The sequence below is a fragment of the Pleurodeles waltl genome, chromosome 10 (genome assembly GCF_031143425.1).
Source record: "Pleurodeles waltl isolate 20211129_DDA chromosome 10, aPleWal1.hap1.20221129, whole genome shotgun sequence".
Taxonomy (NCBI): Eukaryota; Metazoa; Chordata; class Amphibia; order Caudata; family Salamandridae; genus Pleurodeles; species Pleurodeles waltl.
In genome coordinates this window covers 26,861,461-26,888,992 of record NC_090449.1, presented here as the reverse complement: position 1 = coordinate 26,888,992, position 27,532 = coordinate 26,861,461, and the positions used below count along the sequence as shown (strand labels likewise).

General features: G+C 50.9%; 1 protein-coding gene across 2 annotated transcripts in view; it reads left to right on the top strand.

Moving 5' to 3' along the window:
* Window positions 1-27,532, top strand: part of GRIPAP1 (GRIP1 associated protein 1) — a 485,545-nt gene that overhangs the window by 276,210 nt on the left and 181,803 nt on the right. For both annotated transcript variants that reach the window (XM_069209507.1, XM_069209509.1), the window contains one exon: window positions 26,767-26,894. In XM_069209507.1, the coding sequence (XP_069065608.1) occupies window positions 26,767-26,894 (128 nt within the window). The remainder of the gene's footprint in view (window positions 1-26,766; window positions 26,895-27,532) is intronic.

Below are 27,532 nucleotides of genomic sequence, written 5' to 3'. Positions count from 1 at the left end.
CCCATCCCTTCTCCATCGCCTCTCCACCTTCCCTTCTTCTCATCTTCCATCCCTTCTCCATCACCTCTCCACCTTCCCTTCTTCTCATCTTCCATCCCTTCTCCATCACCTCTTTACCTTCCCTTCTTCTCCTCTCCCAGCCCTTCTCCATCACCTCTTCACCTTCCCTTCTTCTCATCTCCCAGCCCTTCTCCATCACCTCTTCACCTTCCCTTCTTCTCATCTTCCATCCCTTCTCCATCACCTCTTCAGCTTTCCTTCTTCTCATCTTCCATCCCTTCTCCATCACCTCTCCACCTTCCCTTCTTCTCATCTTCCATCCCTCTCCATCTTCCCTTCTTCTCATATTTATCCCTTCTCCATCACCTCTTCACCTTCCCTTCTTCTCATCTCCCGTCTCTTCTCCATCACCTCTTCACCTTCCCTTCTTCTCATCTCCTGTCCCTTCTCCATCACCTCTCCCCTTCCCTTCTTCTCATCTTCCATCACCTCTTCACCTTTCGTTCTTCTCATCTCCCATTCCTCCTCATACCTCTTTCTCCTATTCTATCCCGCCTTTCTCATCCCTTCTTCCATGCCCCCTGTACTTCATCACCTTTTTTGTCTTCCCCATTCCTATTCTTCTCCATGACATCTTGCTAATCCCTTCGTCTCATCATCTATTGCTTCTCATCACTTCTTCATCCCCTATTCCATCATCTCCTCTTCACCCCTTCTTTTCCATCCCCTGTCCTTCTACATCATCTCTCCCCCATCTGTTCTCACCCATCCCTCACTTCATTGTCTCTCCCGCCCCCTCTTCCTCCTCCATTTCCCCCGGTGTAGTCGCGTTATTTGTGTGTGTTGTTTTGGTCGAGCTGGAGTCCTCCCAGAAGCTCTTGTGTCGTTCTGCCCCAGCCTTGGCATTCTGTGGGTGGCAGAATGAAAGAGCTCTCCCCACCTCCTCATCCTCGCTTCAGGATTCCAGTCCCTTTGGCCTCCTGTTCATCTCTCATCTTCCCGCACATTCCTCCCAAATGGCTTCTTTAGCAAAAGACTAATTAACGCACTTAGGTGACGTGCCGAAGAGCCCATTACTGACCTTCACCTGTGAACGCGATCGCCGCAGGCGGAAGTGGGCGGCTGGAACGAGGTGCATTGCCTGAGCTGTGTTCAGAATATCTGCAATAATGGCCCGGAGGGACCACCAGCAAACTTTACATTGTATTGTATTGTATTGTAATTGTATTTATATAGCGCTTACTACCCCTGACGAGGCGTCATAGCGCTTTTCGATGAGTAGCACGCTACTCTGGAACCCAACAACAATTAGTGATGGATTAGTATTGTTAAATAATGAGTACAGTTTTAGTATTTTGGGAATTTGAGCCGCGGATATGAGAGTTTGTTAGTTAGATTGACTGGAGTAATGGAGGGGTGGAGGAGGAAAGAAATCCAGAAATGTTAATTGGGAGCATATCCTTCATTTACTCAACCCAAAGGCTTGGGATGAGTAAAGGGGGGCGGAGGGGGAAGAGTATGTGGAAGGGTTAGGGAGAGCATAGTAGCAGGGTGAGATAAATGCAGGAGAATTTAGTAGGGTCGTGTGGGAGGTCACAGTAGTAGAGTGAGGTTTGGTGAGTTAGATGTGGAAGCGGAGGGAAGAGCTTAGGCAGAGATATTTAGGAGATGAAAGTGGTAGAAGGGATTTGGGATGAGTCAGAGTGAGAATGGAGGATAGTTTGATAGAGACATGACATATGATGATGGGTAGATAAGTGTGATAAGATGAGAGCAGGAATTCATAGTTATCTAGTATAACAACCCACCCAGGAGCCATGCAATGATCCACGAACATGCCAAGCACAGAAAAACAACATATACACATACATACACACACATATGCACATACAATACATAATTAGAACCATGGGTAAAAAAATACTTAGTCAAACAGGTTTAAAGAGTGTGTGTGTATTTTATTGTTATGACATAGTATCAATACATATTTTCTAAAGAAACTATAAATAAATAGAAATATACATATAATCTGAAAAAATATTTATCGACATAGGCATATGCAGTTCATAGTTGTTTGAATAAAGTGTTATGAAGGAAAGAGCCTTTCTGAAGACAAGAAAGTTATCTGTGGCTCTTATAGTTGGGGGTAATGAATTCCATAGTTTGGCTTCTTGGACGGAGAAGGATGTACCACCTATAGTCTTTTTCTTGTATGGTGGTGTTCTAAGGCGGGGTGCCAATCTTGAGCGGAGGGTTCTTTGTTGGATGTACTTGGTAATTTTCTTTCTGATAAAAAGCGGTCCTGTTCCATGTATAGCTTTGTGGGTGATACAAAGCAGCTTGAAAGTGCATCTTCTGGCAACGGGTAACCAGTGTAGTGCTCTCAAGGCAGGGGAGATGTGGGCTTGTGGATTTATATGTAATAGTAGCCTGGCTGCAGAATTCTGGATACGTGTGAGAAAGTAGCCTCTTTCTAGCCTTGTTACCCCCACTTTTGGCCTGTTTGTGATTGTATGTCAGGGGGTTTTCACTGTCTCACTGGGATCCTGCTGGCCAGGGCCCGGTGCTCATAGTGAAAACCCTATGTTTTCAGTATGTTTGTTATGTGTCACTGGGACCCTGCTAGTCAGGACCCCAGTGCTCATAGGTTTGTGGCCTATATGTATGTGTTCCCTGTGTGGTGCCTAACTGTCTCACTGAGGCTCTGCTAACCAGAACCTCAGTGGTTATGCTCTCTCATTTCTTTCAAATTGTCACTAACAGGCTAGTGACCAATTTTACCAATTTACATTGGCTTTCTGGAGCACCCTTATAATTCCCTAGTATATAGTACTGAGGTACCCAGGGTATTGGGGTTCCAGGAGATCCCTATGAGCTGCAGCATTTCTTTTGCCACCCATAGGGAGCTCTGACAATTCTTACACAGGCCTGCCACTGCAGCCTGAGTGAAATAACGTCCACTTTATTTCACAGCCATTTTTCACTGCACTTAAGTAACTTATGAGTCACCTATATGTCTAACCTTTACCTGGTAAAGGTTAGGTGCAAAGTTACTTAGTGTGAGGGCACCCTGGCACTAGCCAAGGTGCCCCCACATTGTTCAGGGCAAATTCCCCAGACTTTGTGAGTGCAGGGACACCATTACACGCGTACACGACATATAGGTCACTACCTATATGTAGCTTCACAATGGTAACTCCGAATATGGCCATGTAACATGTCTATGATCATGGAATTGCCCCCTCTATGCCATCCTGGCATAGTTGGCACAATCCCATGATCCCAGTGGTCTGTAGCACAGACCCTGGTACTGCCAAACTGCCTTTTCAGGGGTTTCACTGCAGCAGCTGCTGCTGCCAACCCCTCAGACAGGTTTCTGCCCCCCTGGGGTCAAGCCAGGCTTGTCCCAGGATGGCAGAACAAAGGACTTCCTCTGAGAGAGGGTGTTACACCCTCTCCCTTTGGAAAATGGTGTGAAGGCAGGGGAGGAGTAGCCTCCCCCAGCCTCTGGAAATGCTTTCTTGGGCAAAGATGTGCCCAATTCTGCATAAGCCAGTCTACACCGGTTCAGGGACCCCTTAGCCCTGCTCTGGCGCGAAAACTGGACAAAGGAAAGGGGAGTGACCACTCCCCTGACCTGCACCTACCCTGGGAGGTGTCCAGAGCTCCTCCAGTGTGCTCCAGACCTCTGCCATCTTGGAAACAGAGGTGCTGCTGGCACCCTGGACTGCTCTGAGTGGCCAGTGCCACCAGGTGACGTCAGAGACTCCTTCTGATAGGCTCCTTCAGGGGTTAGTAGCCTATCCTCTCTCCTAGGTAGCCAAACCCTCTTTTCTGGCTATTTAGGGTCTCTGTCTCTGGGGAAACTTTAGATAACGAATGCAAGAGCTCATCAGAGTTCCTCTGCATCTCTCTCTTCACCTTCTGCCAAGGAATCGACTGCTGACCGCGCTGGAAGCCTGCAAAACTGCAACATAGTAGCAAAGACGACTACTGCAACTCTGTAACGCTGATCCTGCCGCCTTCTCGACTGTTTTCCTGGTGGTGCATGCTGTGGGGGTAGTCTGCCTCCTCTCTGCACTAGAAGCTCCGAAGAAATCTCCCGTGGGTCGACGGAATCTTCCCCCTGCAACCGCAGGCACCAAAAAGCTGCATTACCGGTCCCTTGGGTCTCCTCTCAGCACGACGAGCGAGGTCCCTTGAATCCAGCAACTCTGTCCAAGTGACTCCCACAGTCCAGTGACTCTTCAGTCCAAGTTTGGTGGAGGTAAGTCCTTGCCTCCCCATGCCAGACTGCATTGTTGGAAACCGCGTCTTTTGCAACTACTCCGGCCCCTGTGCACTTCCGGCGGAAATCCTTTGTGCACAGCCAAGCCTGGGTCCACGGCACTCTAACCTGCATTGCACGACTTTCTAAGTTGGTCTCCGGCGACGTGGGACTCCTTTGTGTAACTTCGGGTGAGCACCGTTTCACGCATCCTAGTAGTGCCTGTTTCTGGCACTTCTCCGGGTGCTACCTGCTGCTGAGAGGGCTCCTTGTCTTGCTCGACGTCCCCTCTACCTCCTGGTCCAATTTGCGACCTCCTGGTCCCTCCTGGGCCATAGCAGCATCCAAAAACGCTAACCGCACGATTTGCAGCTAGCAAGGCTTGTTGCCGTTCTTTCGGCGGGAAAACACTTCTGCACGACTCTCCACGGCGAGAGGGATCCGTCCACCAAAGGGGAAGTCTCTAGCCCTTTTCGTTCCTGCAGAATCCTCAGCTTCTTCTGTCCAGGAGAAGCTTCTTTGCACCCACAGCTGGCATTTCCTTGGCATCTGCCCATCTCTGACTTGCTTGTGACTTTTGGACTTGGTCCCCTTGTTCCACAGGTACCCTAGATTGGAAATCCATCGTCGTTGCATTGTTGGTTTGTGTCTTTCCTGCATTATTCCTCTATCACGACTTCTTTGTCCTTGGGGGAACTTTAGTGCACTTTGCACTCACTTTTCAGGGTCTTGGGTTGGGCTATTTTTCTAACCCTCACTATTTTCTAATAGTCCCAGCGACCCTCTACAAGGTCACATAGGTTTGGGGTCCATTCGTGGTTCGCATTACACTTTTGGAGTATATGGTTTGTGTTGCCCCTATCCCTATGTGTCTCCATTGCATCCTATTGTAACTATACATTGTTTGCACTGTTTTCTAAGACTATACTGCATATTTTTAGTACTGTGTACATATAACTTGTGTATATTTGCTATCCTCACTCTGAGGGTACACTCTGAGATACTTTGGCATATTGTCATAAAAATAAAGTACCTTTATTTTTAGTATAACTGTGTATTGTGTTTTCTTATGATATTGTGCAAGTGACACTTGTGGTACTGTAGTAGCTTCACACGTCTCCTAGTTCAGCCTAAGCTGCTCTGCTAAGCTACCATTATCTATCAGCCTAAGCTGCTAGACACCCTATACACTAATAAGGGATACCTGGGCCTGGTGCAAGGTTGTAAGTACCCCTTGGTACTCACTACAAGCCAGTCCAGCCTCCTACAATACGTTGTAGTTTTTTCATAACAGATAGAGATGATCCATGGTAGAGGCTATTGGCATAATCCAGTTTGGACAGTACAAGCGAGATAGTAGCTTGCACCTTGTGTGGAAATCCTAGGTGGGAGAAGATGCGTTGTAAAGGCTTTAAGGTGATAAAGCTTGTGCGTGCTAATTTGTCTACTTGGGCATTCATAGTTAACTTGGAATCCATGGTGATTCCTAGGTTTTTAACTTCCTTGGATAATTGAGGAGGTGGTCCGAGATCGTCAGGCCAGACGCACAGAGGGTCATAATTTTTCCAGTCACCACATATGAGTATTTCTGTTTTGGAGGTATTTAGTTTGAGATGGCTCCAGGTCATCCACTGATCAACGGCTCTGAGGCAACTGAAGATTTGTGAGTTTTCAATGTTTTTGGGGCCTTCTAATTTAAGTAGTATTTGTGTGTCATCTGCATAGTTGTAGCATGTGAGATGGAAATCATTGATCAGTTCTGGTAAAGATATCATGTAGATGTTGAAAAGCAAAGGTGAGATGATTGACCCTTGGGGGACCCCTGCTTTTGTGAGGTAGGGTTCGGACGAGAAGGGGGGCGAGTGGATGATATTTGATCTTTTTTGAAGATAGGAAGTAATCCAGTCGAGAGCAATCCCTTGTATGCCGGCTTCGTGGAGTCTTTGAGTTAGGGTGTCATGGTCAACCGTATCAAAGGCAGCTAAGAGGTCCAAGAGAAGTAGTGCAGCAACTCCATTTCGGTCGACTGTGTTTTTAAGATCATCCCAGATTGCCATGAGTGCCGATTCAGTGCTTCTTCCTGGGCGGAATCCAGTTTGGAAGTCTGAAAGTATAGAATTGTCTTCAATGAATTGAGACATCTGGGCGAATGCTGCTCTTTCTATCAATTTGCCCAGGAAAGGTCCATTTGTGATAGGCCTGTAGTTGTCGGGGTCTTGCGGGTCTAGGTTTGTTTTCTTTAATAAAGGTCGTATGTATGCCTTTTTCAGGTCTGCAGGAAAAGTCCCTGAAGTTAAAGAGTTGTTGATGATTCTTCTTACAGGTGTGGCAGCAGAAGTAGATAGAAGGATGTTCTTGAAGATTTGTGGAGGGCAAGGGTCAGAAGGGCAACCAGAAGGTCTGCTTGCTTTGACCAAATCCATAAATTCATCCTGGGATATTTGTTTGAAGGACTGTAGAGGTTGGGATGGTTTATTCTTAAAGGGTATTTTAGGAAAGGGGTTGGTGCTGATGTTTTTCTTCTATTTTAAATAGGAGTCCAATGTGTCTGCCTTGGTTGTGTAGTGATTTGCTAATTTGTTTGTGAAATCTTGAGTAGTGGGATGACTTCCTTCCATGCATGTAGGTTTTCGAAATTCATTGAGAATTTTATAAAATTCCTCGGTTGTAGATTGAGCATTTTGAATTCTGTCTGAGTAGTATCTTTTTTTAGCTTTTTTGATTGATGATTTGTATATCCTGTTAAGTTTGTGTAGCTGCTGTTTGTCTTGACTGTTGTTTGTTTTGAGCCAGGTCCGCTGCAACTTTCTGATTTGTTGCTTTATCTTTTTAAGTTCTGTGTTTCTCCAAGGTGTTGGTTTTCTTTTGTTGTGTTTAGTTTTTCTGAGTGGTATTAGGACATCAAAAGCTTCCTGTAGCCACTCATAAAGTTTTGGTACAGAATTAATTGTATCTACATCTGTGTTTGCTGTTAGTTGTGTTTCTAAGAGATCCAAATTGAGTTTGCTCCATGGTCGATAGGTGTATGTATGTAATTAATTGTGGGGTGTGTTGATTTGTGGAGTTGTATGTCGGAAAGTTATCATATGGTGGTCTGACCAGGTGATTGGCGTGATGCTATGAATAGTAACTAGTTCAGGCTTAGCAAAAATGACATCTAGGATGTGACCAGCGATGTGTGTGGGATTGTGTACAATCTGATGTAGGTTCAATGCGAGTAGGCCAGTGGTGATAGCTTTTGGATGGGGCATATTGGGTTTGTCAAACCAAATGTTTAGATCCCCAAGAATGCATAGATTGGAGTATAGTGTAATAAGGTTTGAGACTGTGTCTAGAAAAGCATCTGGGAAAGTGGAGTTGTTAGGTGGAGGTCTGTAAAGGAGACTACTTGAATACTGTGAGTGTCTGACACACAGAGCTGTGTGGAGGAGCTGAGCGGAGGAAGAACTGAGGTGCACTGACAGAGCTGTGTGGAGGAGGACTGAGGTGCACTGACAGAGCTGTGCGAAGACTGTCCCACACACAGAGCTGGGTGGAGGAAAGACTGAGGTGCACTGACAGAGATGGGTGATGACTGACAGACAGAGCTGGGTGGCGAAAGGATTGAGGGGCATTGACAGAGCTGGGTGATGACTGTCTGACAGACAGAGCTGGGTGGAGGAAGGACTGAGGTGCATTGACAGAGCTGGTGATGACTGACAGACACAGCTGGGTGGAGAAATGACAGAGGTGCATTGACAGAGCTGGGTGATGGCTGGAGGAAGGACTAAAGTGCATTGACAGAGCTGGTGATGACTGACAGACACAGCTGGGTGGAGAAATTACAGAGGTGCATTGACAGAGCTGGGTGATGGCTGGAGGAAGGACTGAGGTGCATTGACAGAGCTGGGTGATGAATGTCTGAAAGACAGCTGGGTGGAGGAAGGACTGAGGTGCATTGATAGAGCTGGGTGATGACTGACAGCGATGTCTGGGGAAAGGACTGAGGTGCACTGACAGATGAGTGGTGACGGACACACACAGCTGGGTGGAGGAAGGACTGAGGCACACTGATAGTCAAGTGGTGACGGACTGAGGTGCATTGACAGAGCTGGGTGATGACTGTCTGACAGACAGAGCTGGGTGGAGGAAGGACTGAGGTGCATTGACAGAGCTGGGTGATGGCTGTCTGAGAGACAGAGCTGGGTGGAGGAAGGACTGAGGTGCACTGACAGAGCTGGGCGATGACAGAGCTGGGTGGTAAAAGAATTGAGGTGCATTGACAGAGCTGGGTGATGACTGTCTGACAGAGGTGGGTGGAGGACGGATTGAGGTGCACTGACAGAGCGGAGTGATGACTGTCTGACAGGCAGTGCCGGTACTCTCCCATTAAATGTACTGCAGCAGTGCTGAGAAGTGCAGGTACTCTCCCATAAAATGTACTGCAGCAGTACTGAGAAGTGCTGGTACTCGCCCATTAAATGTACTACAGCAGTGCTGAGAAGTGCCGGTACTCTCCCATTAAATGTATTGCAGCAGTGCTGAGAAGTCCAGGTACTCTCCCATTAAATGTACTGCAGCAGTGCTGAGAAGTGCAGGTACTCTCACTTTAAATGTACTGCAGCATTGCTGAGAAGTGCAGGTACTCTCCCATTAAATGTACTGCAGCAGTGCTGAGAAGTGCCGGTACTCTCCCATTAAATGTATTGCAGCAGTGCTGAGAAGTGCAGGTACTCTCTCTTTCAAATTGAGGAGGCGCAGGTATTGAGTACTGGGCAGTACATGCATTTTTAGAGCACTGGCCCTACTCTAGTGGAACAGGCCGGCCCGAAACATCAAGCCAAAGACCTCTCTGAACCGGACCACGTGCACCCAAAACGAGTTTCACCCTGATTGGGGCTCGTAAGTTGCATGTCGCTTAGACTCAGCCTCCGGTGTCCCACACTCCTCCTGAACACACCCTGGGGGCGTGCTAAGATCTCTGTGTCGTACCCTCCTCGTGAACACAGCTTGGGGGTGTTCAGTGAGGTCTCTCAGTGTGGTACACTTCTCATGAACACAGCCTGGGGGTGTGCAGCGAGGTCACCCCTCGGTGTAGTACACTCCTCATTAACACAGCCTGGGGGTTTGTGCTGTGAGGTCACTCCTCGGTGTGGTACACCCCTCGTGAACACAGACCGCGTGTGTGTAGGGAGGTTGGCCCTTGGCATGGTACACCCCTCGTGAACACAGCCCTGGTGGGGTGCAGCGAGGTCACTCCTTGTGTGGTACACCCTTCAAGGACACAGCCTGGTGGTGTGCAGCGAGGTCACTCCTCAGTGTGGTACCCCCTTCATGGACACAGCCTGGGGGTGTGCAGTGAGGTGCCACCTCGGTGTGGTACACTCCTCGTGAATGCAGCCTCGGGGTGTGCAGTGAGGTCACCCCTCAGTGTGGTACAACCTTCATGAACACAGCCTGGGTGCAGCGAGGTGACTCCTCGGTGTGGTACACCCTTCATGGACACAGCCTGGGAGTGTGCAGCGAGGTCACTCGGTGTGGTACACACCTCATTGTCACAGCCTGGTGGTGTGCAGTGAGGTCACTCCTCGTGTGGTACACCCTTCATAAACACAGCCTGGGGGTGTGCAGCGAGGTCACTCCTCAGGATGGTACACTCCTCGTGAGCACAGTCTGGGGGGGGTGCAGCGAGGTCACTCCTCAGTGTAGTACACACTTCCTGGATACATCCTGGGGGTGTGCAGTGAGGTCACCCCTCAGTGTGTTACAACCTTCATGAACACAGCCTGGGTGCAGCGAGGTGACTCCTCGGTGTGGTACACCCTTCATGGACACAGCCTGGGAGTGTGCAGCGAGGTCACTCGGTGTGGTACACCCCTCATTGTCACAGCCTGGTGGTGTGCAGTGAGGTCACTCCTCGTGTGGTACACCCTTCATAAACACAGCCTGGGGGTGTGCAGCGAGGTCACTCCTCAGGATGGTACACTCCTCGTGAGCACAGTCTGGGGGGTGTGCAGCGAGGTCACTCCTCAGTGTAGTACACACTTCCTGGATACATCCTGGGGGTGTGCAGCGAGGTCACTCCTCAGTGTGGTACATCCCTCAATGTCACAGCCTGGGGTGTACAGTGAGGAACCCCTAGGTGTGGTACACTCCTTCTGAACACAGCCTGGGGGTGTGCAGTGAGATCACTCCTCGGTGTGGTACACCCTTCATGGACACACCCTGGGGGTGTGCCGCGAGGTGACTCCTCAGTGTAGTACACACTTCCTGGACACAGCCTGGGGCTGTGCAGTGGGACTCACTCCTCAGTGGCTGGCAGTGCTCTTGAGCACTGCCTTGCAGTGAGGCTTGCCTTCTGGTGCACCCCGCATGCACAGCCTGGCAGATTGTAGTGATACTCACCGCGGAAGTCCTGCACCCCTAGAAAGAGAGTGCCGGGGTTCAGACGGCGCAGTGAGGCCCTCGCCAGGGGTCCTGCATCTCTCAGGTACGGAATGTACGGCCTGGTTACAACTTGGGCGGTTAATTCCCTCGCAGTGCACACGGGACATAATTATGAGTTTGGTTTTATTATCGGATGCGATAAATACCCCAACATTCGTTAAATTTCCACGGGTCAAATCTGCCGAAATTTTACAAGGGAAAGCATACTGTATTTACCGTGTCATAATGATTTTGTTGTAAACACGAACATCTGCATGTTATTCCCTATAAACTCATGATAGGTGTTATGTATCTACCGGATAAATAACATACCCCGGGGTATCCTTATTTATCGGGCGGTGAATATCTTTTCAATAAGTAATCAGGCCATGGTGTTCTGCATTAAACCTGGAACAGTAGTGGTGTGCCTGCCCCCGGAGCACAGGCAGTGTGCAGTGAGACTAGACCCTGGGTATTGCACAGCCGCTAACACTGCTGGGGGTGATGAAGTGACTCTCGTCCCTCTGTCCTACACTCCTTATGCCATTGCCTGCCAGTGACACTCACCCCTCTTACACTCCTTATGCCACTGCCTGGCAGTGACACTCACCCCTCTGTCCTACACTCCTTATGCCACTGCCTGCCAGTGACACTCATCCCTCTTACACTCCTTATGCCACTGCCTGGCAGTGACACTCACCCCTCTGTCTTACACTCCTTTAGACACTGTCTGGCAGTGACACTCACCCCTCTTACACTCCTTATGCCACTGCCTGGCAGTGACACTCACCCCTCTTACACTCCTTATGCCACTGCCTGGCAGTGACACTCACCCCTCTGTCTTACACTCCTTTAGACACTGCCTGGCAGTGACACTCACCCCTCTTACACTCCTTATGCCACTGCCTGGCAGTGACACTCACCCCTCTTACACTCCTTATGTCACTGCCTGCCAGTGACACTCACCCCTCTTACACTCCTTATGCCACTGCCTGGCAGTGACACTCGCCCCTCTGTCTTACACTCCTTTAGACACTGTCTGGCAGTGACACTCACCCCTCTTACACTCCTTATGTCACTGCCTGGCTGACACCCCTCTGTCTTACACTCCTTATGCCACTGCCTGCCAGTGACACTCACCCCTCTTACACTCCTTATGCCACTGCCTGGCAGTGACACTCACCCCTCTGTCTTACACTCCTTATGCCACTGCCTGCCAGTGACACTCACCCCTCTTACACTCCTTATGCCACTGCCTGGCAGTGACACTCACCCCTCTGTCTTACACTCCTTTAGACACTGTCTGGCAGTGACACTCACCCCTCTTACACTCCTTATGCCACTGCCTGGCTGACACCCCTCTGTCTTACACTCCTTATGCCACTGCCTGGCAGTGACATTTACCCCTCTGTCTTACACTCAGTCCGCTGCCTGGCGGTGACTCTCACCCCCTCTGTCTTACACTCATTAGCCCACTGCCTGGCAGTGACACTCGCCCCTCAGTCTTACACTCCTTAGCCCACTGTCTGGCAGAGACACTCACCCCCTCTGTCTTACACTCCTCATGCCAATGCCTGGCAGAGACACTCACCCCCTCTGTCTTACACTCCTCATGCCAATGCCTGGCAGAGACACTCGCCCCTCTGTCTTACACTCCTTAGGCCACTCCCTGGCAGTGACACTCGCCCCTCTGTCTAACATTCATGCCACTGCCTGGCAGTGACACTCGCTTCTCTGTCTTTCACTCCTTATGCCACTGCTTGGCAGTGACACTCACTCCTCTGCCTTACACTCCATATGCCACTGCCTGGCAGGACACTCGCTCCTCTGTCTTACACTCCTTATGCAACTGCCTGGCTGACACTCGCCCCTCTGTCTTACACTCCTTATGTCACTGCATGGCATTGCCCCTCACCCCTCTGTGTTACACTCATGCCACTGCCTGGCAGTGACACTCGCCCCTCTGTCTTACACTCATTCCACTGCCTGGCAGTGACACTCGCTTCTCTGTCTTACACTCCTTAGGTCACTGCCTGGCAGTGACACTCGCTTCTCTGTCTTCCACTCCTTAGGCCACTGCCTGGCAGTGACACTCACCCCTCTGTCTTACACTCCTCATGCCACTGCCTGAGATAGGGCACCAGTGACGGGTGGCATGAGTGCAGAGCCCATCCATTGAGATAGGGCACTTGTGATGGATGGCATGGGGGCACTGTCCAACCTTTGATATGGGCCACCTGTGACAGGTGGCAGGAGTATAATGCCCATCCTTTGAGATATGGCACCTGTGACCTGTGGCAGAGATACGTTAATTGTCTAAAAAGACAGATAGCAGAAGCAGGTGCAGTAATTTACATTTTGCAGGGCGGTCAGAGGTGGAGGCTTCTTGGCGCAGTACAAGGACGGGAGGCTGGTGGGTAGGACCGGAATAAGCTTTGTTTTTTATGTGTGTTTTTCTTTACGGACAGCCCATGTCCCATACATTTAGTTTTTTTTTTTAAACCTCCGCATTAAATACATAAATGTCCGAGCAGAGTCCTGTAAGAGTGAATGAGCTGAAACTTGAAGACAGGTAGAGTGCCCGCATGTATTGTCTCAGTGCCAGAGCTGGCCTCGCCGCACACCCCCGTGGGTCCCCGGCACTGATGCCCGTGCCAGGTTCGGCTGGCATCCCCCCTCACAGCCCCTAAAAGCTAGTCTGTAAAAGCCCCCTCCCTGCCTGCAGCGAGGGCACAGGCGAGGCCAGGTGCCTGTAATTATCCGAGTAATATGAAGTGACACAGATAGTGCAGCGGCCCTGGGGGGCGAGGGAGGGGGCAGCCGTCACTCCGAGAGGAGATGCTGGCAGGAAGCACCGGAGCTGTCCATTACCAGGATATAAGAAAAGGCAACTTCTCCCCGCTCTATTATTAATGCCAAGAAGCCAGGCCGCGCATCTTTTAAAGCGCCCCTCGTGGGATAGCGTGGCACGGAGGCCCCGGGTGCACCCGAAAAGGAGCCCGGCAGAGGGCGAGGAAGGGGACCAGAGCTGCTAATGAACAGGCGAGATGTAGGAACCCTTAAACGTGTCGCAGAGTCCACTGGGGTGCTAATGAGGCACAGCCACTGATAACGCGGAACAACCCCGGCCACTGCGTCCAGGGCCGTTCACGGGGAGGTGGGCAGTGCAGGGGCCGGGGAGCTCTGCGGGCACCGGGCGGCATGATGGGTCCGCGAGCTGCCCCCTAACTGTGCAAAGACAGAAACCGGAAGCAGGGCAGACCTTTCTATGTGGCAGGAGCGCAGGAAACCCCGGCACCACAGTGCTTGACGTTCGAAGTATGCAGCACACCTGAAGTGAGACAAATATATACATAGAGCTACTTGAAACTAAATTATGCTTTTAAATTTACAAAAAACGGAATAAACAAGCACACAGTAGAAGAGAAAGGCGTTAGTAAACAGTATTTTTAAATAATCAGTAATGCAAAAAAACAAATACAAACTTAAAACCATAGGGTTTGGTAAAAAAATAAAAGTGAACAAAAAGCAATGAAACAAAAAGGACACAAAACATCAACACTTCAAAATTAACCGAGGTGAATTTGGTTACACACAAAAACTTAATGCCAGGTAGAATAGTGATATTCTGGAAGTTTTGGTTTAAATAAACTATGCCTCTCTTGGACGGTGGTTTGAGAATACTTCTCCCTCCAATTTTATGGAAAAAAAACAACCAAAAGCGAATGTATTAGTTCATCTTGTGAAACAACCTGTAAAATAAAATATGGGTTTCAGTCTTTTGTAAGGAAACTGTATTTTTGTTGATACCTTTAACGACCATTCGTTAACATTCATTCTTCCCCTCATCACACAACGTTTGGTTTCTTATTTTGAACATACAGTCCTAGAACCAATGCATCACATTTCAGAATTCCATTTTATGATAAACTTGATCCAAATAAACGTATAAAATGGAGTCCCTCCACCAATATCATCGTCTCTCCCACCGTGATGGCCGAGATGGGCCCTAACAGGTCCACTTTGCAGCAATTGTGCAAGTCAGAGAGGACTGATGCAGTAAAAACCTTAACCTGCGATCCTCTATTCCTTCTCAGTTCCCCCCCAGCTCTGTGCACAACCGTGAATCACTCCCTCTTATGTGCAGCCTTGAATTGCTTCTTCTGCCCTGGTATGCACACGCTCTTCAGTGGGTCCCCACTACCCATAACGTATGCATTCTTGAACCCTCCCTCTCCATTTATGTACACAAGCTTGCATTATACCTTATGTACATAGTAATATTGAATCGGTCTTTATGGCTCTCAAGTGCGCACAGCGCTCTCTTGGTTCCCAGTTATGTTGGCGCTGTACAGCGACGTTCTAAGGTGTGGACACAGTGGGCTCTCGGAGGCCCCTGATAGCCAGCTCTGTTCTGCAGAGAGTCCTTCCATGACGGACTCGAATACTTCTGAAACAGATTGTTTTAAATACCGGTTTCTTTTAGTTACTATTAATGTGGGTGATGTGGGAGAGAGTATTACAGACATTTAGTGAAGAAATGTTGTTTGTTTCATGCAGCATTCATACAAAAGTTCTTTTAGATCAAAACAGGACCCCACATATGAGAAATTGTGTGTGGGGGGGGGGGGGGGGGGTCTCACAGAGATTATTGCCAGTAATATTCATGAGCTGCTGCTAAGTTACAATATCGCAAGCACAAGTCACTAACTGCAAACACATTTAGAATTTGGCCGAGTGTGTCTGTGCACCGTCAGTGACCTGGCCGAACAGGGCAAGAAAGAGCTGAAATAGGTTCATAAATTCAAAGCTGTTCCGAATAGAGACCCCTAAAATACGCTTGGCCCAAGGCCCCCAAAATCCTTAAATGTTCCTGGCGCTCTAGGGGTGTCAGTGCTCAACTGGTTTAAATCCCATAACTTCTTCTGATGTCATTGACTCCTCCAATGATCATTGCATTGTGAGAGCGGTCGTGTGCCCACCCTGCACCAGGACAGGCGCCCACATGATCAGTCCCAACAGTTGGGATAGCTCCAGAGCGCTAGGAACTGATGACTTCTCTTCAGTTTTCGCGCCCAGAGAACAGCCGTGGATCCTCTGGGACTCTGTTAGGCCATCCTTTGCTCTCAAGCGGAAGACATGTTCCTAGTAGTGTCAAAATGAATATGATTTATTTTGTTTTGAAAGATGAAGTTCATTCTTCTCTGTACATCCCCGTCAGGCGCTCAGTTGATAGTCAGACTTCACTACACTTAAGATGCATCAGGTGAAGTTTGTGGTTATGGGATGTGTTCTGGTGCGGAGTCAGAATGTCCCTGCTCTATTTTAGACTCTAATTCTGGGCCTTCTTATCAGGGAGGTCCTTCTTAAACACATTAACACATCACTTTAAACATACATTTCCTTTTAACATTGTTCTGCGAGAACCTTAGAAAGTTAAGCTTTTACATCTTTACGTTTTATTTCCTGCATTTCCTTGACGTGCTAGAGTCCACTACAACTCTGAACTGAATTTCAACAGGGATTCCTACTTTCATTTGAATTTATTCGCCCCTCTGCCAGTCATGTCTCAGGCATTTCCACCTAAACTACACATAAAGAATGAATGCGAAGTCTCCTAAATTGGAATAGGAACCCAGACCGACCACATGCACTCGTGCAGACTAAAGACGTGAAGGCATTTATTTATGTGTGTATTTCTATAGCGCCATTTCACCAAAAGGGCATACCGGCGCTGTACAGAGAACTATGAACTACACAGGCGAGCATGTCAAACTAGAGAGCATTCAAACAAAGGGCAGGCTTAGGAGGAGGAGGCAGGAAAGCCTCAGGAGTAAGGAACAGGGCAATGCAAAGAGAGACAAGAACAATGCGTTAATATTTTGTGAAACAAGCAGACTTAAGAGCCAGAGGACGGGATGGGGATGCTTGGAGTGTAGATGAGACTACATTGCACTGGCTTCTGGGGGGCATCAAAGCTGTGCAGCGTGTCCATCCTGCAGGTATCACGTGACCAGAAGAGTCTTGAATCCTTGGAAGGAGAGGATGTCTGGAGCCATTCTTACCTGAATTGGGAGTGTATTGTAGGTGGTGTGGGCAGATCCAGAGAACGCTTGTCTTTCAGTTCGCGATGTTCTGAATACAGGAGGTTCGAGCAAGAGATCAGCCTGGCTATGGTTCTTGATCCACAGGAAACTGTCACTGGATCAGATGGGTAACTAGGCCTGCCTACGCGAAACGCTTCACTTGTAATGCAGCATAGTGTGAATTTAATCCAGCCCTTGGAGGGGTTCTTTGGATTTGTCCAGTATTGAGGAGATGTGGTTGAATTCTCTTTTGTCCAAGATCAGACAAACTGGAATAAAGGACTGCATTTAGGGGAAGTGGTGAGTTACTAAAGAGTCCAGCTAGGGTGGCGTTGTCCACACCTAAGATAGACTAGGTCACAAGTGCATGAGCAACAGTGTGTAATTGATTCTTAGGGTGTAGATGCTTAATTCTTTTCCAGTGGTGCAAGTGGAAATTGGCAGATAGGGATAGTTTATTGATGTGTGGTTGGAATGAGAGGTGCTGTCAATGAGACATCCAAGAGATCCTGCAGTAGTCACAGGGATGTGCAGCCACACTCTGCCAGCATTACAATTAGGGTTGGTTCAGTGTTTGTGTAGGATTAGCTGGATATTAGCAGGAATTCGGTTTTCTTAGAGTTGAGTTTCAGGGAGTTGTCTGCCAGCCAAGTGTAAATCTTTTCCAAGCCTCCCTTGATGGATGAGATGTCGTTGTGTGGGGAGAATTCTAGGTGGAGGTGCATGCCGTCCGCAGTGACGTAGTGTGATACCTGCGTTTTCCAGTAGTTGGCTTAAGGCTTCCATGTAGAGGTTGAAGAGTGAAAGGGATAGGATTGAGCCTTCTGGGACACTACAGGTAGCAGGCCGAAGCCGGGAGGTGAAGTATCTGGGCTTTATTGTGCAGTGCAGCTCTGCCTTCTGGGCCTCACTGTGCAGTGCAGCTCTGCCTTCTGGGCCTCACTGTGCAGTGCAGCTCTGCCTTCTGGGCCTCACTGTGCAGTGCAGCTCTGCCTTCTGGGCCTCACTGTGCAGTGCAGCTCTGCCTTCTGGGCCTCACGGTGCAGTGCAGCTCTGCCTTCTGTGCCTCACTGTGCAGTGCAGCTCCTCCTTCTGGGCCTCACTGTGCAGTGCAGCTCCTCCTTCTGGGCCTCACTGTGCAGTGCAGCTCTGCCTTCTGGGCCTCATTGTGCAGTGCAGCTCTGCCTTCTGGGCCTCACTGTGCAGTGCAGTGCAGCTCCTCCTTCTGGGCTTTATTGTGCAGTGCAGCTCTGCCTTCTGGGCCTCACTGTGCAGTGCAGCTCTGCCTTCTGGGCCTCACTGTGCAGTGCAGCTCTGCCTTCTGGGCCTCACTGTGCAGTGCAGCTCCTCCTTCTGGGCCTCACTGTGCAGTGCAGCTCCTCCTTCTGGGCCTCATGGTGCAGTGCAGCTCTGCCTTCTGGGCCTCATTGTGCAGTGCAGCTCTGCCTTCTGGGCCTCACTGTGCAGTGCAGCTCTGCCTTCTGGGCCTCACTGTGCAGTGCAGCTCCTCCTTCTGGGCCTCACTGTGCAGTGCAGCTCTGCCTTCTGGGCCTCATGGTGCAGTGCAGCTCTGCCTTCTGGGCCTCACTGTGCAGTGCAGCTCTGCCTTCTGGGCCTCACTGTGCAGTGCAGCTCTGCCTTCTGGGCCTCACTGTGCAGTGCAGCTCTGCCTTCTGGGCCTCACTGTGCAGTGCAGCTCCTCCTTCTGGGCCTCATTGTGCAGTGCAGCTCCTCCTTCTGGGACTCATTGTGCAGTGCAGCTCTGCCTTCTGGGACTCACTGTGCAGTGCAGCTCTGCCTTCTGGGACTCACTGTGCTGTGCAGCTCTGCCTTCTGGGACTCACTGTGCAGTGCAGCTCCGCCTTCTGGGCCTCATTGTGCAGTGCAGCTCTGCCTTCTGGGCCTCATTGTGCAGTGCAGCTCTGCCTTCTGGGCCTCACTGTGCAGTGCAGCTCTGCCTTCTGGGCCTCACTGTGCAGTGCAGCTCCTCCTTCTGGGCCTCACTGTGCAGTGCAGCTCTGCCTTCTGGGCATCATGATGCAGTGCAGCTCCGCCTTCTGGGCCTCACTGTGCAGTGCAGCTCTGCCTTCTGGGCATCATGATGCAGTGCAGCTCCGCCTTCTGGGCCTCACTGTGCAGTGCAGCTCTGCCTTCTGGGCCTCATGGTGCAGTGCAGCTCTGCCTTCTGGGCCTCACTGTGCAGTGCAGCTCCCCCTTCTGGGCCTCATGGTGCAGTGCAGCTCTGCCTTCTGGGCCTCATTGTGCAGTGCAGCTCCGCCTTCTGGGCCTCACTGTGCAGTGCAGCTCTGCCTTCTGGGCCTCACTGTGCAGTGCAGCTCCGCCTTCTGGGCCTCACTGTGCAGTGCAGCTCTGCCTTCTGGGCCTCACTGTGCAGTGCAGCTCTGCCTTCTGGGCCTCACTGTGCAGTGCAGCTCCTCCTTCTGGGCCTCACTGTGCAGTGCAGCTCTGCCTTCTGGGCCTCACTGTGCAGTGCAGCTCTGCCTTCTGGGCCTCATTGTGCAGTGCAGCTCTGCCTTCTGGGCCTCATGGTGCAGTGCAGTTCTGCCTTCTGGGCCTCACTGTGCAGTGCAGCTCTGCCTTCTGGGCCTCACTGTGCAGTGCAGCTCTGCCTTCTGGGCCTCACTGTGCAGTGCAGCTCCTCCTTCTGGGCCTCACTGTGCAGTGCAGCTCCTCCTTCTGGGCCTCATGGTGCAGTGCAGCTCTGCCTTCTGGGCCTCACTGTGCAGTGCAGCTCTGCCTTCTGGGCCTCACTGTGCAGTGCAGCTCTGCCTTCTGGGCCTCACGGTGCAGTGCAGCTCCTCCTTCTGGGCCTCACTGTGCAGTGCAGCTCTGCCTTCTGGGCCTCACGGTGCAGTGCAGCTCTGCCTTCTGGGCCTCACTGTGCAGTGCAGCTCTGCCTTCTGGGCCTCACTGTGCAGTGCAGCTCTGCCTTCTGGGCCTCACTGTGCAGTGCAGCTCTGCCTTCTGGGCCTCACTGTGCAGTGCAGCTCTGCCTTCTGGGCCTCACTGTGCAGTGCAGCTCCTCCTTCTGGGCCTCACTGTGCAGTGCAGCTCCTCCTTCTGGGACTCATTGTGCAGTGCAGCTCTGCCTTCTGGGACTCACTGTGCAGTGCAGCTCTGCCTTCTGGGACTCACTGTGCAGTGCAGCTCTGCCTTCTGGGACTCACTGTGCAGTGCAGCTCCGCCTTCTGGGCCTCATTGTGCAGTGCAGCTCTGCCTTCTGGGCCTCATTGTGCAGTGCAGCTCTGCCTTCTGGGCCTCATTGTGCAGTGCAGCTCTGCCTTCTGGGCCTCACTGTGCAGTGCAGCTCTGCCTTCTGGGCCTCACTGTGCAGTGCAGCTCTGCCTTCTGGGCCTCACTGTGCAGTGCAGCTCCTCCTTCTGGGCCTCATTGTGCAGTGCAGCTCCTCCTTCTGGGACTCATTGTGCAGTGCAGCTCTGCCTTCTGGGACTCACTGTGCAGTGCAGCTCTGCCTTCTGGGACTCACTGTGCAGTGCAGCTCTGCCTTCTGGGACTCACTGTGCAGTGCAGCTCTGCCTTCTGGGACTCACTGTGCAGTGCAGCTCTGCCTTCTGGGACTCACTGTGCAGTGCAGCTCTGCCTTCTGGGACTCACTGTGCAGTGCAGCTCCGCCTTCTGGGCCTCATTGTGCAGTGCAGCTCCGCCTTCTGGGCCTCATTGTGCAGTGCAGCTCTGCCTTCTGGGCCTCACTGTGCAGTGCAGCTCTGCCTTCTGGGCCTCACGGTGCAGTGCAGCTCTGCCTTCTGGGCCTCACTGTGCAGTGCAGCTCCCCCTTCTGGGCCTCACGGTGCAGTGCAGCTCTGCCTTCTGGGCCTCATTGTGCAGTGCAGCTCCGCCTTCTGGGCCTCACTGTGCAGTGCAGCTCCGCCTTCTGGGCCTCACTGTGCAGTGCAGCTCCGCCTTCTGGGCCTCACTGTGCAGTGCAGCTCCGCCTTCTGGGCCTCACTGTGCAGTGCAGCTCTTCCTTCTGGGCCTCACTGTGCAGTGCAGCTCCTCCTTCTGGGCCTCACTGTGCAGTGCAGCTCTGCCTTCTGGGCCTCACTGTGCAGTGCAGCTCTGCCTTCTGGGCCTCACTGTGCAGTGCAGCTCTGCCTTCTGGGCCTCATGGTGCAGTGCAGTTCTGCCTTCTGGGCCTCACTGTGCAGTGCAGCTCTGCCTTCTGGGCCTCACTGTGCAGTGCAGCTCTGCCTTCTGGGCCTCACTGTGCAGTGCAGCTCTGCCTTCTGGGCCTCACTGTGCAGTGCAGCTCTGCCTTCTGGGCCTCACTGTGCAGTGCAGCTCCTCCTTCTGGGCCTCACTGTGCAGTGCAGCTCTGCCTTCTGGGCCTCATGGTGCAGTGCAGCTCCTCCTTCTGGGCCTCATTGTGCAGTGCAGCTCTGCCTTCTGGGCCTCATTGTGCAGTGCAGCTCTGCCTTCTGGGCCTCACTGTGCAGTGCAGCTCCTCATTCTGGGCCTCACTGTGCAGTGCAGCTCCTCCTTCTGGGCCTCACTGTGCAGTGCAGCTCCTCCTTCTGGGCCTCATGGTGTGATACATTTATGCCTTGAGGGCCTTAAGGTGCAGTGCATCAGCCACATTGCTCGTGCTCCCTTGAGGATGAAGTGATTGCAGTGAGGCTTGATCTGCTGATTGAATCAGGGCTGGGGTGATTCTGAAGGTCTCGTCGCGTGTTGCAGGAATTATGGGTAACCGTGCAGTGGTCCCTATGGATGACACCTGCTGGGCGAGTACTCCTCTCCCTCCTGTACTGGGCCTTGAATGCTCCCACATTAACTGGGCCAGCTGTGCCTCCCCTGGGCTGCTGCCCCCATGCTTCTTCTTTCCTCTTCAGGTCGGTTTAGCTGGCCGCGTCCCTTTTCCCTCCCTGGAGGTTTGGCATTAGAGGAGGCCATTTCCAGAGAAGCGCATTAATATTTGATGGCCTGATGGATCAGGAGAGGAAGCTCTGGCTGCCAGGCAAGCCTTGTCAAGGTATGAAGAGGGCTGAGCCAGCTCTCGCTTGGCTGCCAGGCCTAGTGGCCCGGCTCCTAAGCCCCGCTCCATCCCCGGACCTTCCAGGGCAGATGTATAATTCATCTTTATTTACCGCTTAACTGCTAAAGTGCTTGCACCTCCCCTCGCTTTCAGTTCCAGCCGCACTGTGCCTGTAGTGGTGGCATCTGTGCCCAAGCAACTTTCGAAAAAAGCAGGAAGTGAGTAAGGTTGCAAAACGTTCCATCGGGGGACTCCAATATCTGCCTGGACCTGGAAGTTTGAGTCGATGGGTGGATGTGTCAGCGTATGAATCGGTGTCAGTGCGTGTGTGTGACACTGAGTGGATGGCCGTAGGAGTGAAGGGATGGATTGGCGTAGAAGTGCTTGGGTGGGGCTGTGTGCTGATGGATGATTTAGTGCGAGTGGATGGATGTTTCGGTGTGTCACTGGATGGACTGGCATGAGCGCATAATGAGTGTGTCAGTGAATGAATCGCCATAGTGCATGGATGTGTTGGTGTGTTCGTGGACGGAGTGGCATGATAGTGGGTGTGTGCATTTGTGAGTTCATTAACTGGTGTACGAGTCGGTTGATGCATGCATGGCCTGGTGGACAAGTAAATGCGCTGGTATGAACGGGTGGATGTATGTGAGCGCATAGCTTGGTGTACGAGTAGATGCATTAGTGCAAGAGTGAGTGGATGCATGCTTGTGTGGGTGCAAAAACTGGTGTATGAGTCCATGCATAGTTGGGCTAGTGAGTGGATGTGTGCGTGAGTACATGGGTTTGTGTGCATGGGAAGGGAGTGGTGTATGTGAAGATGCGTCAGTGTGAAGATGGGTGCTTATGTGCATGAGTACATGGGGGCATGTGTGAGTAGATGTATTGAAATGAGAGTGGGTGGGTTTACAAGTGCATGGACTGGTGTAAAAGTAGATGCATTGGTGTGAGTGGGTGGGTGGGTGGATGTGAGAGCATGGGCTGTTATGCCACTGGATGCATTGGTGTGAGTGGGTGGGTGGATGTATGTGAGAGCATGGGCTGTTATGCCACTGGATGCATTGGTGTGAGGGTGAGGGTGAGTGTTTGTGTGAGTGAGTGCATGGACTAGTGAATGAGCGGATCCATTGGTAAGAGTGCATGGTTGGTGTACAAGTAGATGCATTGGTCTGGGAGTGGGTGGATGTATGTATGTATGGCGTATTTATAAAGTGCATTCCGACTCACAAAGAGCATTGAAACGCTGGTGTAGAAGGTGAGGGAAAAAGGGAGGGAACCAAAACCAAAGAAGCCCCCCAGATGGACAGACCGAAGGAGATAAGAAAACTTGCGTGGAAGAGCGAACCGGGAGCCAAACAAAGGCTATCTGGGGAAGAGCCAAGTTTTAACAAGTTTCCTGAACCTTAAATAACAGGATTCTTGCCGGATGTTTAAAGGCAGCGAGTTCCAGCATTTTGCAGTAGCCACAGTGAAGGCTTTGTCGCCCCATTTGGCTTTGTAAGTACGGGGGACCTGGATTCTGTAGGCCTTGGAAGACCTCAGATTTCTCTTAGGAACATGCCAACAGAGCCTGGTGGTAAGGTAGCAAAGACCAATCCCGTGAGTTGCTTTGTGAGTCAGGCAGAGTGATTTGAAAATAATACGCTGAGCCACCGGAAGCCTGTGTAGTCGTTTAAGGCTCCCACTAACTGATGCCCACCGCAAGAGTTTACGAACCGCTCTAGCAGCTGAATTCTGGAGCAGTTGCAACTTACTAACCAGAGCCTTGTCCAAATTAAGGAATAAGGCATTACAATAATTAACTTTAGACATAACCAATGCTAAAATAGCAGAGACTGTCCATTCATACTGGAGATAAGGAAACATTTTCCTAAGCATTTTAATAAGCCAGAGGCAAATCTTTAAAGTATGATTTACCTGACTTTAAAAAGATAAATGATCATCAAAGAGAATGCCCAAATTCCTACTGATAGTGGTGGGAACAGGAAGAATACCACAGTCTGAAGGGCACCAGCGGGGATTCCATGACTCTTTTGCCGACCCAAAACAGAGGATTTCGGTTTTGGTGGCATTCATTTTCAACCAGTTGGTCATCATCCAATTACTAACTTCTTGCATGCAGTTATTGAACCGATCTGCAACCTCCTCCCAGGGCTTATTAATTGGGATGATGAGCTGAGTGTCATCGGCATAGGAGGTCGGGATAAATCCTAAGGATCGGATGATATTTGCCAACGGGGCAACATACAGATTAAACAGAGTAGGACTTAAAGAACAACATGTGAGTGCATGGACTGATGTGCAAGTAGTTGCAGCAGTGTGAGCATGGGTGGATGTGTGCGTATGCATGGACTGGTGTACAAGTAAATGCATCCGTGTGAGAGTGGGTCTGTGCGTGTGAGTTGATACACTTGTGTACAAGTAGATGCATCGGTGTGGAGTGTGAGTGCATGTACTGGTGTACTGTACAAATAGATGCATTGGTGTGGAATGAGTGGATGTGTATGTTTGCATGGACAGGTGTGTGATTAATGCATCAGTGTAAGGATGTGTGTGGGTCTGTGCGTATGAGTTAATACACTGGTGTACAAGTAGATGCATTGGTGTGGAGTGTGTGTGTGTGAATGCATGTACTGGTGTACAAATAGATGCATTGGTGTGGAATGAGTGGATGTGTACATATGCATGGACAGGTGTGTGATTAATGCATCAGTGTAAGGATGTGTGCACGTGAGTGCATGGACTGGTGTACGAATAGATGCATTGTGGTGGAATGAGTGGATATGTGCATATGCATGGACTGGTGTGTGAGTAGATGCATGAGTGTGAGGATGGGTGGATGTGTGCATGTGAGTGCATGGACTGGTGTGTGAGTAGATACAGTGGTGTGGGAGGAGTGGTCTGTGCCTGTGAGTTCACGCACTGTTGTACAAGTAGATGCATCGGTGAAGGGTGAATGGATGTGTAGTGAGTGCAGGTATTGGTGTACAAATAGGTAATATTGGTGTGAGAGTGGGTGAGCGTGCATGCGTATTAACTGATGTACAATTTAATGCATTGGGGAGAAATAGGATGGATGTACGAGTGTCTGAGTGCATGGGCTGATATGTGAGTAGATGCATCGGTGTGCAGGTGGGTGTGTGCAAGTGCATGGGCTAGTGTATGAGTGGATTTACTGGTGTGAGATTGAGTGTGTGTGTGCTTGGCCTCGTATACAAGTAGATGCACCAGTTGGAGTTGATGGGTGTGTGAGTGCATGGACTTCTGTATGAGTAGATGCATCAGTGTAATTGTTTATGGATGTGTGCATTTGTGAATGCATGGACTGGTGTACTAGTAGGTGCGTTGGTGTGAGTGAGTGGATGTGTACTTGTGAGCAGTCGTGGCTCACGGGTATTACTGTGGGCTAGGCGGGGGGATTAATAACATAAAAATAAAAAAAGTACCTCTGTGCCGCCGATCCTGCATCATCTCCGGGCCAGGCAGACACAGGCTCCCAGCCTGTGCTGCGGCCAATTCTGACGCTGCTCTGAGCAGCGTCAGGATTGGCTGAGAGCGCTCAGCCAGGGTGCTTCCAGGCAGACTGGGAGCCTGTCCAGGCTCTCTTCAGCCTGACGACTGTGTTGCTGGGCTGGAGAAAGCCTACTACGCATGTGTGTCCGGCCGGCCGGCCAAACACACATGTGCTTTGAGGGAGTGCACTGTGCACTCCCCTCTGCTAGTCACCCCCAATGCCCTGCCCCTTTCACAATGAAAGGATTTGCAGCGGTTTCTGCTCCGCCATAGTGGAGGAGCCACCGCTGCATGTGAGAGCATTGACTAATGTGTCAGTAGATGCATCAGTGTAAGGGTGGCTGGGTGTCTGCACGTGGGAGTGCATGGACTGGTGTACGAACAGATGCATCGGTGTGAGAGCGAGTGGATGGGTGCTTGTGTGAGAGCATGGACACGTGTGTCAGTAGATGCATCAGTGTAAGGGTGGCTGGGTGTCTGCACGTGGGAGTGCATGGACTGGTGTACGAATAGATGCATCGTGTGGGAGTGAGTGGATGTGTGCTTGTGTGAGAGCATGGACACGTTTGTCAGTAGATGCATCAGTGTAAGGGTGACTGGGTGTCTGCATGTGTGAGTGCATGGACTGGTGTACGAACAGATGCATCGGTGTGAGAGGGAGTGGATGGGTGCTTGTGTGAGACCATGGACTACTGTGTGAGTAGATGCCACAGTGTAAAGGTGGGTGAAGTGTGAGTTCATTCGGGTATGAGTAGATGCATCCGTGTGAGACTGGCTGGGTGGAACACGTGGCTGCTGCCTGATGGGCTAAGTTCCCTCCCATGCCATGACCTCCCTACAACCTTCCACCTCACTGGGAGGAGTTGGAATGGAACGTGGGCTCCACTGCTCACTGTGCACTAGGGTGTGGTCTTGGACTTGGACTTTGAAAGGCTCAAGCTCCCCATGCCACCACAGGTTTACCAGTGACATTGCCATAGACTGCATCCCTGTCAAGGTGAGTAGAATTGCACAGGTTTTGCCTCGGGGTCTCACCGTGCTGTGGAAGGTGGGGTTTGGCTTTTAGCTGCTGCAATCCCTCCTGCTGGCTGCACAATTAAAGCTGAAGGAAGATTCACCAGTGACAGCTCATGAATTGAATGGACTGCAGTGAGTTGCATTAGAACAGTGTGCCCTGTAGTCGAGCCCTTCTATGAGTTTTGTTGTTAAATAATGTAGTTTCAGGACCTCAGCATGTCACTGAGGTTCCCAGACTGCGGGTAATCCTAGTCACCCAGATCGTTATTTAGTTTTTGACTGACTTGGGGTCTCTTTACGCCTTAGCGTTGACCAGGCCATCTGTGGCATGCAGTGTTGCATGCGTGCAGTCCCATCACCTCGTTTTCACATTGCTGCCTGAACTTTGTCCTGATAGTCTGAATCTGACCTCTTCCTGCATGTTCTTGATCAGCCTCTGATCTTGCATCTTTCTCGTCTTCCAGGGATTGAAGACTTGGTTCTCGCAGACATCAGCTCTCCGAGTCGCACGCAGACCGGCGACAGCAGTAGCGTCTCCTCCTTCAGCTACCGGGAGCTGATGAAAGAGAGCCCGGCGCCCAGCAGCAACAAGGTAAGCTAGAGTGAACCCTTGGCCCTGGTAGAAGAGGTGGGAAGGTAGAGGGAAGGAGTTATCTTTCTTGGCTGGCCTTCTGCTGGCCATACAGAGCACAGATACACCCAACCGTCTACAACATGCCTCTGCCGTGTCTGCTGCCAGGGACAGATGTCAGCTTACAGCCAGGGACAGATGTCAGCTTACAGCCAGGGACAGATGTCAGCTTACAGCCAGGGACAGATGTCACCTTACAGCGCCCCCAAGAGAGTCGTTGATACCAAACAACGTCTTCTTCTCAGGATGCTCCTGCGAGGTGAGAGCTTATCTTGGTGCTGTTGGAGCTACACAGACCTCTGCATTATGAAGGCATGGACGCCCATACTACAGAAACCACAGTTTGAGCAGCCAGAGCTCTTTCTTTACAGGAGCCGGAGAGTCTGACCACAGCCAGGCCTTCTTCCCCAAGGCGAAGCATTGTTCATGATTTGCATAGAGGTGTCCTCTCTGGTTTCTCTTCAGGGCTCGGTTGGTTGATCCTGGATATGATAATGACAACCCAGGTGGTAAACCTTGAACCCCTCTGCCTGAAGCATGACCCTCTCCACCCCAGTCCTGTACATAGAGCGTGTCTGAAAGACCCAAAGATCTCACCA